The 19,868-nt window shown below is 29.5% G+C and overlaps 1 protein-coding gene across 1 annotated transcript in view; it reads left to right on the top strand.

The window, feature by feature from the left end:
* Positions 1–19,868, top strand: part of LOC142329455 (lipase 3-like) — a 40,602-nt gene that overhangs the window by 12,481 nt on the left and 8,253 nt on the right. The window contains exons 2-6 of the mRNA XM_075374105.1: positions 438–624; positions 2,858–2,972; positions 9,291–9,540; positions 10,379–10,534; positions 18,352–18,436. Of these exons, the coding sequence (XP_075230220.1) occupies positions 438–624; positions 2,858–2,972; positions 9,291–9,540; positions 10,379–10,534; positions 18,352–18,436 (793 nt within the window). The remainder of the gene's footprint in view (positions 1–437; positions 625–2,857; positions 2,973–9,290; positions 9,541–10,378; positions 10,535–18,351; positions 18,437–19,868) is intronic.

Below are 19,868 nucleotides of genomic sequence, written 5' to 3'. Positions count from 1 at the left end.
TTGTATGTGATTTAATTAAGGGTACTCTTTTTAGATTAATCTAAGGCCCAAAATTTTCTCCCTTAATAATTATGATCATGACAAACTAAAAAGGCTTTCCAGCTTTGTTCAGCTTTGAGAGCAACCCTTTCATTATGTTTTTCACAGAGGCTGGATGTATAGGGGACATCATTACACTGAGAGAATGTCCTCTAACATCCCCTACCTCAGGTTTACAGAAGTCACAGCCATAAGAAAGGCTGGACAGAGAATGTAAAGCAACAAATTAATAAAGCCCTTCTGGGTGGACAAAATGAATTATATAAATCACATTGGCCTAATATATCAGGGAACTTTGATATTAGCATAAAGTGTAGAAAATATACTAAATATGAAAGATTAGAAATAATAAAAACAATCAAAAAATACTTATTTTTAATAAGTAGCATATGTTTCAGACAGAATTGATTATTCAACAAGGTTTTGGAGCTGAAGTGCATGAGGTTAAGACTGAAGACGGTTATATCTTAAAATTAACAAGAATAATTACAGAAAATGTAAGTTTACACACTCCTGTATTCATTCAACATGGAATTCTTTCAGCATCTGATCAATTTTTGCTGCGAGGACGAGGTCAGGATTTAGGTAAATGTATTCCTCAATTGAAAAATAAATAAGTCTGTGTTCTTTCCTTCTCTGCCTCAAAAGATAGGTAAAAAAATTAATTTAAATCATTGAAGGAGTTATCATTATAGACTTTTGATAAAATAATCTTGTATTGTACATTCTAGTTATGTAGCTCTTTATCTAAAGTGCATTGTCAATTTCTTTATTCACTACATTAATTGAAACAAAGAATCCATTAACTGATAAGATGGAATCAGCAAGTTGTGTGAACATTTTATTTCTATACTTTCACTGGATATCAGACAAAGAAGTTTTATATTCTATTATTATTTACACAAACATCAGTTTATAAGCAGAAGAATGATATCAAATGTAACCTGATTACATTCAAATCACATGTATGAAAAGGTTGTAGCAGAAATAATACTAAGCATTCCTAGTCTAACATAACTGGAAAATTAAGGTGCAAAGTAATTTCTAGTCATCTTCTGAGTCAACTGTTGTATTACAAACTGTACCATAATGATTAAAATAATGGTGTTATTCTATCCTAAATTAACATTTTCAGTTAGTTCACCACAAATACTAAATTTTAACTGCTTCACATATCAGCTCTTAATCAAACATCAAACTTACTCTTTTTTTCTGAATTCACTCATAATTATATTAAAGAAAACAAAATGTAATTTTCTAATGTATTACACAAATGGAACATTGAATAAAATTTACTTAAGTTGAAAAAATTAATCTGTTTCTTAGCATTCATTTTCACCTGCTAAAAAGATTAATACATCATGTTTATGCTAGTAGTATAAATATTGAAATGAAATTGAAGTTGTAGCACTATTATTAGGTTTAGATGAAGGTAACCGCAGAGGAAAAACAATACAAATTAACAATAGCTGTTGTAACTAGAATTGTTTTATAAGATAAAGGACAATAGGACAAATTAATAAGTCAACTTATTGAATAATTCATCTAATAATAATAAAAAAAAAGATTTCTAGATTTTAAGCTAAAATTTAGAGTAGATTTAAATTTTTTCCATAGTGGGTCTCTAGGTAAAGCAATCTGCTGACAGACTTGGAAGATTTTGCAATTGATTTCTGACTTGATTTATACTAACCAGAGCTTGGTTTGTCTAGGTTTGTCATAGTTTTATCAATTAATACTTCATCTTAATTACTAGAATAGCTTTTTTATTTTAATAATAATTTACTCATTAAATTCCATTAATTTTATTTAGTTTCATACCTAATTTGTAACAGTCTCCAATTTCCATCATTAAGTGCCCATTATTAAACTGACATCATGTAATCTTTATCACTTACTAATGATGTAAATACTTTACACCTTATATATATTAAAAAATATTACTTTGAAATGCTACATATGACGCTTATTTTATTCAGGGGAAAAAACCTGGAAAGTTATGTGATGAATTTATTCATCAAAGAAGCAAATTACATGTAAACTATGAAAACATTATATTAATACATCTTGGTTTGTAAAAAGAGAAAGAAACCAAACAACTAACATAATATATTAGTAAATATTAGTAATAAGTTGAATGAGGAGTAAGATGTAAAAGCACTTCTTGCAGGACACTTTAAAAACATTATGTTTAATGTTGCAATCAAACTGTCTTTACATATCCACTGAGTGGCATATATCATATACATTTAACATTATTTTATAGATAACGGTATTATTTTATATTAAATATATATATATTACCTACCATATATTTACATTTTAAAGAATATCGGTTAAAAATGTTATTAGGGATTATACTGTATTTCGTGAAGTATGTATAATTTCTACTATATTGGAGATGGTGGTAGTGGTAACAATATAATTACATTCGATTCCAAACGCAGTACTGTTTGTCAGCTGTGAGTTCTTTAAATCTTCCTTTGCTTCTTTTAAGTGTCAAAAATTTGCTTTTTTTTAAATAAAGAATAATATGTTTTTGGTCTTTGAAATTTACGCCAAATAAAAATATGAGTACTAGATGTCCTGAAGATAGTTCAAATATAACTACCAACTCTTAAAAAAAAGATATCCCATTTATCAGGATATTTATATTTGCAAAAAAAAAGATTTAATCACATGTAACTTACTATTTTCTTCATTAAATTTGTAAATTTTTTATTAATATTTTTGAATTGATAGTATATTAGTATAGATTTTATAAATCAACATTAAATCAGTAATATAATTTAAATATATATTTTCATGGTTTTTTTAGCATTCATCCTAGCTGAAAATGGATATGATGTTTGGCTTGGAGATCAAAGAGGAAATGTGTATTCCCGAGTTCATGATAAATATCACCCTAATGAAACAAAATTTTGGGATTTCAGGTAGGTACACATTACTTCTACAAAAGCACTTTAATTTTTTAAGAGAAAAAAGTATTTAAAAAATGGAAAAAGAAAGAAACTTTGATTGGATTCTGAAATCTCAGATAAAAAATGAATATTTAATTGTAATTTTATAGCCAAGTTTGAGTTATCAAACAGCCCTAGGGCTGAGCTTAAAACAGGTTAAACAGGTTTGAGCTTAAAACAGCCCTAGTTCTTACGAGCAGCGAGATCTTAAATTTATAAGAATATGTGCATGGATAACAGTCCAATTTAACCCTTAGAGAATGGAAACACCCAATTGATTTACCTTCTTTTCCACCAGATATTTTTGTTCTAAGTATGTACTGCATGTATTAAGATAGAAACCCCAGCTTTACTTTAAGTGTACCTCAAGGTTGAGCTCTTTGTAGCCACCAGGTAGGAAAAAAGAATCCTGCTACACACTTAGGCAAATAAGCAGAGTTGCCTCTTCCAAACTACAACCACACCCAAGCACATAATATAAAATGTCCACTTCCTTAGAATGTATTAAGTAAAAATTTAGTCATTACCTACTGCACATCATCAAAACCAGAGAAGAAGAAATCAAGAATAAAGATTGATTGAAATATCCAAGAAAAGAAAACTTTAGCTACAAAGAAACTATGAGATGAAAAGAAATTCCTACCCATACAAGCCACTTGTATGCACTTGTATCTGAATTCATCCATTCAAACTTCAATCCGTCTTTTTTCTTTTTAGCCTCCATAAGGTATTACTTCAGAGGATGAATGAGGACGATATGTATGAATGTAAATGAAATGTAGTCTTGTACAGTCTCTGGTCAACCATTCATGAGATGTCTGGTTGATTAAAGCCCAACCACCAAAGAACACCAGTATCCATGATCTAGTATTCAAATCCATATAAAAGTAATAAAAGTAAAAGGCAGTTGCCTTTACTAAGATTTAAACGTTATAACTCAAAACTCTCGACTTCAAAATTATCTTATTTCTGATCACAAGTTCACCACTAGACAAACTGGTAGATTAACTGGAAACATCAAAATATTTTAACCCAAAATGAGAGCAACAAGCTACTTACCGATCTGTGATTCTTCTGAAACAACTAGCACAAACATATATTGCAGTAAGTTTCTTTTCCTTCTTTTACTAAATAGGACAAGATTGGCTTCCTTAAGAAAAACCCTCATTACATATTAAGATAAGTATAACATATATATATATATATGTCTCCTTATACGGAATCAATATTATTTCAAGGCAATTTTGTCATCTGAACAATAAAAAGAAATATCTTTTAGATAAATAAGGAAGCCATAAAATGTATTAATAAGGAAATATTAAATTTGTAAAAAATTTTATAAATCTCTATAATTAATGAAAATTCCTTCATTACTTATTTCTGAAAAAAATTAATTTTAAGCAGATAGAATTTGGAAAGTTATAGTCAGAACACTAGAGATGCAAATTGTAGCATTATAGAAAGAAATTTTTTGCAATGACATTATTTACAATTATATATCCTATAAAATGGACCAAAGTTATATCATCTTTGATAACAAACATCTTTTTGGAAAAGTTTAGTTTGAAAACAGGTATCAATTTGTTGTAACATTAAAGGAGTCAACGTGCAGTAGAAGCCTCTTAATCTCTCTACCTAGATCTTGGGTTCAAATATTGATCAGAGTTGGACACTGATCAAAAGTGATTATTTTTTGAAAATTTTGGGAGACTATTTTCAGGTGTAACAACCTATTCTCAAGAAGGGGTGTTAAAACCACCAGAGTGCAATTGAAAGATTGGTTAACAGCAATTCTTCTTCACCAATTTACCCTTTCCCCAGTCAATCTCTTCATTTCTTCATATGAATTTGCTTCTATATTTTATTTTATTTATTTCATTTCTATTAATTATTGTACCTTTGATTTACATTCCTCTCGTACTTTCTATCTTTCACTCTACCACATTCATCAAGAAATTACTCTTATAATTAGATAACGATTAATAAAATATCTCTTCTTTTCTTTATTGTTTTGAAAAAAGAACAAGAACACACAACTAATTTAATTAAAATTTTGGTGTGTATTATTAACATTATGTATATTATTCCATTCTCCATTACACTAATTTTCAATGCTTTCAGTTTTCTTTTATCAAATTTTTCCCGATAGTTCATACTTCCTAACATAGAATTGCACATTTCATACATAGAGCTTAAAAAAACCTATTTTTACTTTGATTTGGTAAACTATCAGAGAATTTACATTATAGGGGCATTTTATTGTTGTACACTTTTGCTGGACAATCCTGCTCTCTTCAGTGGTTGAATATGCATGTCTAAAATAATTTTGAATCCTAACAGGTGAATGAACACATTAACTTGTTTCAGTATTGCTTCTCTAACTTTAATTAATATTAAGCATAGGGCTGGAACTAGAGAAGAATGATGGTGGACATGATGCAAGGGTCCATCTTCAGGGCAGATAATCCTATTATGATGATGACAGCTTTATTTTCATTTAAAAGCCTAGCTCTGTCTTTTTGAGATTAATTTTCATGTTGTATTTTCCTTAAAGGTAGTGTACATTTCAAGCAAGCCTTTTTGCAGGATTTTTTCACATTCTACAATGAACATTATCTGATTAACAAACTTATTATATTGACTCTTCATTCATCATAAACTGCTGGTGAATTTTCTTCATATTCATTCATTACACCTTTGATATACATATTCAACAAAACTGGTGGAAAGTTGCATTTTTTCAAACCCCTTCCTGTATTCAAGTCTCTTGTAGTTGCCACATATATTACATCTCTTGTTACAACTTTATATTGTACTTCTTGTACAACTTTTTTCATTATGTATCTTTCTCTAAAATAAAATGTTGCATTTTAAAAAAATCCAAGTTTTAAACATTAGCAAAAGCTTTTTCTAAGTCCCAGATCCAATAAACAAGTTTCTGTGTCAAACATTTTGTGAATAATGAATGATTTACCAGAATGACAAAAACTCTGATAAAAATATAGTATTTCCACTACAATAATGCAAAACATTTCCATTTAAGGAAATGGATCCATTTTTGAAAAATTCAGTTTTGGTATTTAGCATTTTTTAAGAATTATAACACATAATTATTTTTCTGTATTAATGAAAATTAATTTCAAATGATAAAAATAGAATTATCTACATAATATTAAACACAAAATTTTATAAAAATTACACAGTTTTTGTGAAATACAGATTTGAAATTTTGTAAAATAATGATTGGTGCTATCTTACAAAAACAAAGGTTATAGTTGATTATTCAGTTAGGTTGATTTAATTATTTTCAATACATAATTTATTAGCCAGTTATTTTTACACGGATTTGAATACTAGAACGTAGATACCGGTGTTCTTTGGTGGTTGGGTTTCAATTAACCACACATCTCAGGAATGGTCGAACTGAGAATGTACAAGACTACACTTCATTTACACTCATACATATCATCCTCTGAAGAATTATCTAAACGGTAGTTACCGGAGGTTAAACAGGAAAAAGAAAGGAATACATAATTTATCAAATAAAACAATCTAATCTAACTTTTCACTTACACAGACTGCAGGTGCTGGACACAAAGTATAATATTGTTTTAAAGAGAAGTTTTCATCTGGAAAAAGAACATGGAAAGTATCTGATTTTTTTTCAAGAAACTTTTCAATAATTAAAAAACAAAATATTCTAATTGTTTATCTGGTACATAGACTATTATGTTGTGTTTTTATCATTGAATGTCATCAGATTACAACTTTGATGTAATTTGCTGGCTATGTAATTACATGAATTACAGGGGGGGGTTGGATTAAGAAAGGAATATCGAATAAGTCCAGAGTTTTCAAAGTACTAGACAATTTATTTGATTAGAGAATTATGCTTATGTCATTCAGGTTGGACAATCTTTTTCAGGATATACAAATTATAAATCATTGATTTTCTTGTTCAAAATTTTAATTTTAGAAGTAAGAATGAGAGTTTTACCTAATAAAAATCATATCTGGATTTTACAAGTAACTGAATTCAGTTCCTCAGGAAGAAGGATTAAAGAATAATAGAAATATGATGAGAGGGTAAAATCAACCCCCATAGAAAATTAATGAAATGTACAATCTTTCACAGAATTCTATATATTTTGACAGTTAGAATAAATGGGATAAATAAAATGCAGCCTACTTAAACCCTTGAAAAAACAATGTACAAAGTAGATATTGGTACATTAGTGGAAACATTTCATCTGCTTTATAAATGCAAAAACACAATTATAAATTTTTAAATGTTTCGATTTTTGTAAATCACTTATACATCTCCAACAAGTCTACTGTTATTACATTAATTTATAATTCAATGTAAATGTTTTATACTCTCTTTAATGTTGTTTATATTTTTTGAAATTGTTTATAAAACTTATGTGTAGTTGTTTTGGGCGTCCCATTAAATCCCTCCTCTTTTGTTGTAGTATATTATTAGGTGTCTTACTCAAATGGTTGTAGGTACCTGCCATGAGATATTATTCATTCTTTAGACAAAAATACTCAGACAAAATAACATAGCCATCCGCTGTCAGGAATACCATTGTCAGCTCCTCACACCAGCTTACTAGGAAAAGTGAGATATAAAGAAGTTTTCTCCAAGTTAAACAAATTAGTAGCTTCTTTCCCCAAGTTATACAGTTGCATGTCAATACACCAAGGCGATTAAAATGCAGGTAATATTTAGTTTTATAAATTAACCTCACTTTGTTCATGGGTCACTTTTGAGTCAAAAAACTTGACAATGGAATTGTGTGTAAAACAACAAACTTATATGAAACAACTCCTGCTTGTTTAAAACAAGGTATTGTATACAGTCTCCATCAGTAGCAAACTTATGTTGTAATTAAATATAATACTGATTTTTATCAAAATTTCTTTTGCGGTTTAAATTTTAGATATTTATATGTTTTTATATTGTGATAAAGTAAAATTTGGTCCAGAAGATTAAAATAAATTATCCCAGTAAAAAATGAATGGACAAGATTCCTGTGAATAGCTCCTTCCTTTTCCCTCATCTTCCTTCTTTATTTTTCATTCCTTCTTCCTTGCACAAGTATCACAAGAATTGGTTCCATCACTAACTCATGATGGGACATCCTGGACATGAAGCAGGACAGCTGCTTCATCATTGGTGGTGGTGGTGGTGGCCCTGTGTGCCAGTGTAACTGTCCAAAGACTCAGTTTTCTATTTTTTAAAGACTTGCACAGCAGCCAAACTATTCTATGATTTGCCTAATGGTTTATGCCAGGCCTACTCTTCCAGTTCCTAATCAGTCAATAAATCAAAAAATAAAATTTTGATTTGGAATCTTTATGTTAAGTTTCTACTACTTTTGCAGTTGTCTGAGGGTAATAATAACTCGCAAAAATGTTAACCTATTAGTTTAAAACAAAAGGCCTAACAGTTCCATAATAATGTTTAAAATCCAGTAACAGATATATTACTTCATACAAACAGTTCGCTCATTAACATTACAAATGAAGAAGTTCATTGCATGTTAGCAGTTATTTACAAGTATAATTTAAATTACACATACAACAGTTTAACAACCTATACCATCTATTTATGGAAATTGTACGCAATAAAAATAATAGCTAATATTTTGAAAATAGTTTACCTTAATTTAATGATAATTAAATAATTAGCATATTATTTTAGCTATCTTTAGAGATATTGCTTTAGTTAGCGAATTAAAATATTACAACATAAAAAAGATACTTTAAATTTGAAATGTTCTCTGATTAGCTTTACCCAAAAGATTCTCAAATTTCAATGGCAGTGGTGATAAAAGAATAATTTTGTAGTGGCCCTGTGGTTCTTGAGTTTAAGAAGAAAAGGATTCTCTTCTTAATCTACAATAATTTCAAATAAGAAGAAATATTACTTTGCTTACAAAAATATCTCAACTGTAACTAATTTTTTAACTTTAATCTATTTATTAAAATAGACAATTGTATCAAGATTAAAAGATAACTATTGCAACATAAGGCTAAACTCAGACATAATAATAGAAAACATTCTCATACTGTAACGTAACCTTTTTTTCTTCAGAATGTTTTAAAAGAAGATAGGATCATTTATTTATTGAGTAATTTACAAGCTGAAGCTTGAGCAAATTCAGAAATAATTGACCAATTTATGTTTTACTTAAAAAGATTTTAGTAATTAAAAATGGTTTAATATTAAAGAAAACACCTTGATTGTTTCTATTGTAATTTTTAAAATAAAATATATTTTTTCAGTTTTCATGAGAGCGGAATCTATGATTTGTCAGCTTTTATAAATAAAATTCAGGACAGAACCAAAGCTTCTCAAATTATATACATTGGACACAGTTTGGGCACAACGTTATTTTTAGTAATGGCTTCTCAGAGACCAGAATATGCCAAGAAAATTAAATTAGCAGCATTGTTAGCACCAGCTTGTTTTTTTACACCACCGATCCGATCTTCAATAATAAACTGGGCTTATGAGAATACACCTTTTGTTGTGGTATGTATATATTTTTAATCAAAATAATATGCATTCAAATGTTGAGAGTTTAGAAAAGGTGATTTTAAGATGAACTGAACCAAATTTTAAATATTATTAAATATTTTAGCAAAATATTTTCAGCTGCGCATATGCAGCTTTTACTAATGACTATCAGTGCTGTTGTTATACTGTGACTTAAGCTGAAGTATTTTCTCCTATTTCTTCAGTCAGGGAAGACACCATACCTCACCCCATTGCATATACTTGTCTTTCTCATCTGAAAACTCTGTTAAAAATAACAACACCAATTGGCCAGCTAGTTGGTATAGAGCAATTAGGTATAGATAGATATCAATCTATAGATAGATACCTACCTTCAGTAAAATAGTCCTTGAATCACATCTCCTGAGTAACTACTCATGAAGAGACTACAACAAAATATAAATGTCATGACATTCTTCATGCTGAATTGTGGAATGTCAAATCTTTAAAAAGACTATTACGTTTGGAAACTTAAAAAAAAATGGAGAAATTAAGTTTTTATACATTATGATTTAATGAGATTAAGGCAGAATATACTCAAGTAACTGACAACAAAAAGATATCTATAACTTACCAGCCTGGAGTCAGTGATTATTAATTTTATAAGTTGCTACTTTTAGGAGAAATTTAACATTCATCTTAATCTGAGCAGCTCTTGGATAAAATTATCTCAGTAATATTACCTAGGATTTTTTGTGCAGCTGATGGTAGCATTAAGAAAGTCAAATCATTATTTACACCCATGATAAATCAATCATCAAAACATCATATATTTGGTGGGTCTATTTTTAATGTATGCTCATCTTTTTTTCAGAATTATTATGTTTCAAGAAATCAGTATGTAATTTCCCCACAAAGAGATAAATTACAAAGGATTGTACAAAATATATGTAGTAATAAGAATACCATTGATTTATGTCTTTTAATTGGAGGTGATTTGTTTGGAGAAAACAGAGATAATCTAGACAAGGTAAGTAACTAAAACAATAATAACTAACAATAATAATAGTAACTATAATAATAATAACATTAATAACTAAGATATATGATTATTTATTTAAAACTCATATTTATTTTAGACAAGTTTTAAAATTGTTTTCATTTTGTGAATATTTTATTTATGTGAACTTTAAGTTACAATGATAACCTATTATAGGATATTTTTTCCTTTATGGAATATTTTCAGAAGTACAAATGTAATCATTTGCACTTAAATATTCTATTCATCAGATCTACATTTATCATAATACATTCTAAACTATATTGATACGATAAGATGGAAAAACAATGAACTGTTAAGGCATCAAACCTGTGAAAACGTCTTTCCATGTAGAGCTTCAACAGATGGTGAAATAACCGTAATAGTTAAAATTGCAATATTGTACATTTCTTGTCCAAAACACATACATACGATATTTATATATAATTTAGGTCTAATTAAAACTTTTCTTTGCTTGACAAAGATAAAGTGTAACACAAACTTTATAAAGAATTAAAGTAGCAACAACAGATCACATTAAATAAAGTTTAATATAATTTATAATCATAATTAGACCACATATCTGTAATCTGACTAATTCAACTGATACATAATTTTTGTTTCCTAACATGCGATGCATGATTTTAATCTGTTTTTTGATGCTGAAAACGAATATGAACTCAGAATCTTTCTATCAACCACCATTTTTTTTTAAATTTTTATTTTAATTAAACGATTTTTTACGTTGAAAAAAATCGTTTTAATTTTTTACATTTTAAGCATTTTTTAAGCATTTTAAGCTTCTACATTGTATTTTGTTAGTTCATTTTTTATTGTTTAGTTTTGTTAACATAATTTGTAAGCTATAAATAAACAATACTAGACAAAGAATTATATCATAAAATAGTCACATAATATGACATCATATATAATACTGAAGAGTGAGCCTTCATGGACAAGATTAATCATGTCTGTGCAGGTCAAAACATGTAGCTGAAAACACAGCTGTGTTGTATGTATTAAGCATTAGATTTAGGAATGAATTAATTTTGTTTAGCCTTATTGCTGTCTTAAGTTTGTTAACAGTGCAGTGTCATAATGCCTCAATGTTGTGTAAATGATGTGGATGCCTTTTGTTATGTATGTGGTGAGTTTACTGTAAAATCAAATTTAAAAAATATTACACCTTTAATTAAAAAAGCATATCTTTTGTAGTTTCAGTGTAAAATTGGTGATCAGGATAAGACATGGGCTCCTCATACTGTATGCACTAATTGTTCTGTATATTTAAGGGAATGGCTGAAAGGTACACAGAAGGCTTTGCCATTTGGTGTACCTATGGTTTGGTGTGAACCAAAGGATCATGTAACCGATCGTTACTTTTGTTTAACTAGTGTGTCTGATATTTGTAAAAAATCTAAACATATTGTAAATACTCTTCATTGCAATATCCAGTCAGGCCTGTACCTCACAGTGAAATTATTCCAGTTACTGAGCCACCTGTGAATATATGTTTTGAAGGCAGCAATAAAGAATCAGGCAGTACTGAAGAAGACAACCATGATTTTGATTTTGAATTATCTTCCAATAAGCCACATCTTATATCACAAGTTGAATTAAATAACTTGATTAGGAATTTTAATTTATCAAAAAATCAAGCTGAACTGTTAGAATCAAGACTGCAAGGTTGGAATTTAATTTTTAAAAATACAAATACTTTGGGCATTCAAAGCTGACAAAAAGAACTTTCTCAGTACTTTATTGATGAAAATAATTTGGTTTATAGCACAAATATTGATCAGCTTATGTTGCACTTATGACAAGTTCATAAAGCTGAAGACTGGGGTCTTTTCATAGATTCATCCAAGTATATTTTAAAAGTGGTTCTACTAATCCTGGTATGTGGTAAATGGTAACAAATATCCTGCGATACCAATCGCTTATGGTATTAATTTGAAGGAGACATACAATATGATGAAAGACATTCTTCAAAAAATAAATTTTTAAAAATATAGCTGGAACATATGCAGTGATTTGAAAGTTATAGCTATTTTGTTAGGCATGGAGTTAGGCTATATTAAGTCATGTGTTTTCTTTGTGAATGGGACAGCTGAGCTAGGTATAAATATTATGTTACCACAGAGTGGAAGAAACAAGACAACTTAACTCCAAATTGGAATCAACTCCTCACCATATCAAGCTAAGACTAATGAAAAATTTTATAAAAGCAATGAAGAAGGATAGTCCTGGATTTTTGTACATCAGGCAGAAATTTCCAAATGTAGTGAAAGAAAAATTAAAGAAGGAATATTTGTTGGTTCTTAAATAAGAGAGTTGGTCAAAGATGATGTATTTAACTCAATGATTAAATAAAGTAGAAAGAGCAGCTCAGGCTTCATTTAAAGATATTTACAAAACAAACAATATATGTTTTTTCGGCAAAAAAAAAATCTGACAATTACCACGATATTATTAATCAACTTCTTACTTCATACAGAGCTGTGGGATGTAATATGTCTTCTTTGAAAATACATTTCCTCCACTTACATCTGCATCTTTCCCTAGACAACCTCGGAGACGTAAATGACAAACACGGTGAACATTTCCACCAAGACATTTCGGTGCTGGAAAGCCGCTATAAAGGGAAATGGAATAGAATGAAATAAAAGGGGAATGGAAATGGAATGGAGGCGATAGCCTTTGTCAAATTGGTTTCAACAATTTTGAAGACACTTCTTCTAAAACTTTTGGCATTCCTGAACAAGGTGAGAAGATTCTGCACTCATCAGGAACACAGAACTGGATAGACTAAACTAGTGTTTGGGAGAGTACCACAGATTTGACTACTGAAGTGACTTTGTTACTGTTACTCTCTTACTCTACAGAATAGAATATCAATTCGTTTCAACTAATTCTTCATTGTTATTAACTTTCACATCTAAATCTTATTATTACCTTATCCAAATTTTATTTTTATTAAATTTAATTGGCTAGCCAACCAAAACTGATAACAAAATAAAGAAGAATTATTTTACAAATATTTATTTATTAGAACTTAACACTGGATGGAACAAAACTAGAGATTTATTTATTTAACATTAAAATACAAGTTACAGCAAATTACAGTTGACCTCATTATTAGCACGAAGTACAAGTATGACAATGTGTGAATAATTAAATGAGTGACTGTGATTCAGACTTAGACAAGGAAATATGACCAAACATTTTTCTAAAAATTATGTTATATATACAAAATACACATGAATAAACTAAAGTAAAAGGTTCCCTGTTTTAATTAATTCTTTTTTAAAGCTGGTATTATATAAAAATATTAAAATTAAAATCAACTTCTTATCAACAAACAATAAAATAATATCTTTATCACTTTTATCTACCATACCATCCTCAAGAAATACCATTAATTAAAATTATATATTGGACAATAACCTCAACACATGTTTTTTTCAACAGATGATTATTAGTTAACTTTAATAGTATAAAAGTTGAAAACACTTCAATTACTTTATTTAAAATTTTTATTAGAATCAATTGCCATGTTATTTTATTTACTAATATATTTACTAATTATTTTTTTTATTTACTAATATGTGCCAGCAGCATGGAGAAAATCTTATCAAATTTTGTTTAACTTTTTTGTTTATATGGGAAACAATTTATTTAATGTGGTTTAGTCTAAAATTTTATTATACCTTATTTTACATCCTTTAGTTTCTATAGTACACCATCTTAATGTGTTCCACAAGTTAGAAATTACCATACCATAATATCCAGATAAAATAATCTGCATGTTCATGTTCCTCTAATTTATGGACTGGAAATTCATAAAATCTTTTGCTAAAAGGTTGAAATTGTATTATTAGTACTTTTGTAGTGTATGTTATCAGTTATCTGCTCCATGTATTTTGTGGTCTGTCTTTCTTCACAGTTTTTACACTCCAACATCCTTCAATTATCAAATTAACTATATGGTACGTTCAATTTTCATTAATGAACCATCATTCAAGTTTATACTAACATTTCCCCATCTCACTTCACCATGACATTTTTTTAATAGCAGACATATTTATCTCATATATGAGTACTAGCACACCCTATCCCAGCTTTGCCTGTGCTATATGATTTCTTGCGTTTTCTGTCTGTGGTCAGGTTATATTTGTCAGGTCAGGGATCTCTTTGCTCACCCTTCACATCTAGCCAGGAGGCTCTGCCCCCTGGACCTTTCTGTATTCATCAAACTCAAGCTTGTGAGAATAATAACGATAAACATAAATTAAAGTTTGTTCAATTTATAAAAAAATATCAATGTATTGTAATTTCTTGAGAGCAACTTTGGATCCAAAACTTTGAGTAATTTAAAGAATTCAGGTTTCAAAATAGACTACCTCTCTCCATCTTAAAAATATTACTTATAGTCCTTCATACAGGTAAAAATGTATATTGCTCAGTTCTTAGCATTACCTGACAAACACCAGTAGCAGATGACCATACTTTGTTTCTCTTTTTTTTTTAATTTTATGTTTTTTAGTCTAGTAATGGCAGGCAATTGCAGCAAATCGATTTGAACTTACAGTAACAGAGGCAGTGACCATCTTGGTTGAGCTGTTGTGCCGTACATCATCGCCCCAAAAAAACAAAAATGGTTTTTAGATATTTATCTAAGAGTATTTGCAAGCCCCAGTCTACTGAATATCTCATTTAGTATAGTTGGAAGTGGGGAAAATTTGCTAGCATTATTCAAATTTTCTTTACCTTCTCTTCATCCCTTTCAAGGTTGAATTTTTAAAAATCTAGAAATTGGTTTTTGGATATTTATACAAAAATTACACACCAAAAATCAAGTTGATATGTTTATTTGTTACAGAGATTTTCAAAAAATAGTAAATGTCATTGTTACTCCATCCATCCCATAAACTTGAAATTTCAAAAAATCCTTTCTTAGTGTGCACTTTCACCATAAGAAGAACAAGTATACAAATTTTCATCAATTTATCTTCAATGGTTTTTCTGCATATTTTTACATACACACTCACACACACATATACTATATACATAACATTAATTACATATATGTTAAAAATTAAAAATTTTTTAGTAAATAATACATTGATTTCACTGGTTTACAAAATTTTGTCCCAGAGCAATTAAAAGTGGTTTCTATATATATTTTTCCCCTTGAATTCAAAAATGTTAACAGAGTTTTCCTATCACCCTTAGTTTTCAACTTACACCCTGATCAGTGTTGTATACGTTATGGAAATTATGCAATTATATTATGGTATTATGCATTTATAATTTACTAATGAATAAAAACATTGTATTGATTAAACATTTAAAAATAAGTAGTTTGTTATGAAAGAAGTTCTGCATTTGCATAGTCATCGCAATGGAATTAGTCATAACTGTTGGATGATGCAATTCTAAAATGAGTCAGAATATGGTTTTCTTAGACTATTCATTGTTTATCATTGACATCAGAGTGATGTCACAAGCAACAGCTGCTTTGATTATAATATCTGAGTTACTGGTTCAAGTCATGGCCAGCCTATGCTCAGTGTTTTGTCTGTTTTGCACATATTTCATGTGTATATGCTGATATAATATAGTTCAGTGTAAACGTTTCTCAGTTACTACATATTCTAAATTTACATTTCATCTTTTGAATTCAACACGTGTAGTCATTATTTTTTGTACTGTTTGTATATTGTGTGATTTTGCAAAATGCCTAGAAATTTTGTAAACCTACTGGACAGTTTTTGCTACATTTATGGTGAGGTAACTTTAAATTTCAAAAACATAGTTTTACTCCTCTCATTAAAAAATATTATGAACTTTATTTTGGCTGCAAAGTTGATGACCAAGATAAATATTGGACCTCTCACATATGTTACGCTACTTGTGTCAGACTCCTTACAAGCTGGTCAAAGGTCCTTGGCACATTAACTTTGGTGTTCCAATGATTTGGTGAAAACCAAACGATGATCCACCAATTATTACTTTTGTTTGACTAATATTGTGTGAGAGTATTAGTTAAAAATCAAAGCATACTATTTCTTACCCTAATTTTCCATCTCCCATGAGGCCTGTGGCTCACAGTGAAGAACTGCATGTGTCTAAACCACCAGAAAATATCACACTTAGCATTGATCAACAACACAAAGATTTGGCAGAGGCTGATGTAAGGTTGATCAAATTACTAAGTTTCATATTGAGCCACACACCACCCTCAACTCTGCGCCATATGAATGCTATTATAAGAGAGTACAAGAATCTTATGGACAATCGAAACTTACCAATACATGAGGACATTGAGAATGCCAATCATGGTCGCCTTTGATCTAGAAACCCACCTTTCAAAACAGTAATTGCTGCCACAGAGGAAGAATTCAACCTGAGTGACGCCTGGCATCAAGAATGGACCACAAAATAGTATAACCAAATTCCATGTATTACTCAGAACCCGCTGGGTTTTGACTTGCCACGTAAGACATGGTCAACATTAAACAGAATACAAACTCAGCATGGTAGGTGCACCTAATTCCTAAAATGGTGTAAAACATCAACACCCCTTTGCGAGTGTGTTGAAAATCAAACTGTTAAACACATCACAGAAGTTTGCCCTAGTATAGCTTATGAAGGAATTTCTGAAGATTTCCAAATGACGACTCCAGAATCAGTAGCTTATATTAATTTGTTAGATGTTTGTAATTTTTGACTGTAATTGATGTTGTGTCTTGGTGCCATATGCCAAATAAATAAACAAAGTTTCGTGTTCGTCTAGTGAACCACAATTACTAACACAAAGGGACCTCAATGACCTTGTACCAGATGTGATTTATCAAAACAGGAAGCAAAGCTTTTAGGCTCATGATTAAAGGGTTGAAACCCTCTATCATGAAACAAAGTATGTGTTATAAGAAATAGGCATAATGACTTCAAGAATTTCTTTATATTTGAAGATGGATTTGTTTTTTGTAATAATGTTTTGTCTGAAATGCAATCATTTGGTCGTGAATACAAAACAGAGGAGTGGCATTTGTTTATTGATTCGATATAAAGCTGATGCTTATGAAAAACTTTGTGAAAGAGCAGAACAAAGTGGGCTTGAATTCACTTACTTAAAAAATCAGTTTCCGAAGATTAGTGAAACAAAACTCAAAGAAAGAACCATTGCAGGACCTCAAATTAGATATTTATTTAAATATGACAACTTTGATGGTACATTAAATAAAGTGGAGAAAGCTACATGGAAGTTTTTAAGAGCATTTACCAGAACTTCTTAGGAAACCATAAATCCAAAAATTACAAAGAAATAGTGAATATTTTTAAATCTTACAAAATCATGGTATGCAACGTGTCACTGAAGATTTATTTCTTGGACTCTCTCTTGAATTTCTTCCAACCAAATTTAGGAGTAGTCAGTGTGGAAAAGGTGAATGGATCCATTAGGATATTTCGGAATGGATAAGCGGTACCAGTATAAGTGGGGTTCAAGCATGCTGTTGAACTAACTATTGCTGGACCCTATGAAAAATATCATAGAAGATCAAAAATTACTACTTTTTAGGTAAGATTATATTATATTAAGAATGCATTTTAAACACATAATGTAAAATTAGAATAGTTGTCTCTAAAAATCCTTATGTGATAGAGAAATTCTGAAACTATATTTGAATTCAGCATGTAAAGTGCTATTAGATTCACCCATTTTCTCTTCTGAGACAAAAAATAAATCATATTTTGTATACCAGTGATTATTATTTGACAATATAATATTTTATTTTTTCTAGGAAATGATTCCTTTCTATTTTAGTTCAGTGCTATCAGGAACGTCACTGAAAACAGCGGTACATCTTTCTCAACTAATCAAAACAGGTATAAAATAAACAATCATGTATTTACATACCAAGAAATATAAAATATCTTTATTTACTATAATTAATTAAGTATAATGTTTGTTTTTTTTTTTTTGTTTTTTATTAATAATGATATAATTTCATTAACTTTAAGAAAAATTAGGAAAATTAAATGGAATGTTAAAATATATAAGTAAGCAAATAAACAAGTACCTGTATTTAAAAAAATTATTCTACAGTAAAATTTCAAGATTTGTGACTCATGGCAACTGTATCTTCCTATCCCCATGACCAATATGTCATCAATTCGCACATTTAGAGAAGTCATTATACAAAATTTTGTAAAAATCTGTTAATCCAATCTGAAGATATCAAAGCAGCAAGATGACAGCTGACATTAAAAAAAGTTTTATCATCCTCACACCTCTGAATGAAATTTCCCAATTACACAAAGTTACATACTAATAATGGAATCATCTAATTAATATGATTGACTTCATAAACGACAAAAAAGAAAAAAGACTCTTTTTTCCTAATACCATTTGGGGGATTTGAATAATACCAAATACCATCAGAAATATCTTAGCTACCGAAGAAGCACTAAATTATGTGAAAATACCTACCTCCATTTAAGTAAAATTTTGAAGCAGGGGTCCTGAAGGATCCGATCTCTCTGCACCTGACTGATTGATTAAAATAATGACATCATTTCCCACATACAGAAATCATCCTACCAATTTCACCCAAATCCATAACCATCCAATTTAGAAAAATAAAAAAAAAACAGGTTATACATGCATACATGCAACATACATTTATCAGTAAATTAGATATTAGTACTAGCTAAAGAAGATTTTTGAGGAGGACATCGCAAGAGGTCTGAGTAAAAAAGATAAGGTAGAAAATGAAGAAGAAGAACGGGAGAATGTTAAAAAGGAAATTCTTAAATCAGCAGAAGCAAACTTAGGCGGAATAAAGAGAACTGGTAGAAAACCTTGGGTTTCAGACGATATATTGCAGCTGATGGATGAACGTAGAAAATATAAGAATGCTAGTGATGAAGAAAGTAAAAGGAACTATCGGCAATTAAGAAATGCTATAAACAGGAAGTGCAAACTGATGAAAGAAGAGTGGATTAAAGAAAAGTGTTCAGAAGTGGAAAGAGAAATGAACATTGGTAAAATAGACGGAGCATACAGGAAAGTTAAGGAAAATTTTGGGGTACATAAATTAAAATGTAATAATGTGTTAAACAAAGATGGTACACCAATATATAATACGAAAGGTAAAGTCGATAGATGGGTGGAATATATTGAAGAGTTATACGGAGGAAATGAATTAGAAAATGGTGTTATAGAGGAAGAAGAGGAAGTTGAGGAGGATGAAATGGGAGAAACAATACTGAGATCTGAATTTAAGAGAGCATTAAAAGATTTAAATGGCAGAAAGGC

This window comes from Lycorma delicatula, chromosome 8 (genome assembly GCF_047948215.1).
Source record: "Lycorma delicatula isolate Av1 chromosome 8, ASM4794821v1, whole genome shotgun sequence".
NCBI lineage: Eukaryota > Metazoa > Arthropoda > Insecta > Hemiptera > Fulgoridae > Lycorma > Lycorma delicatula.
This window is presented reverse-complemented; position numbering and strand designations above follow the sequence as displayed.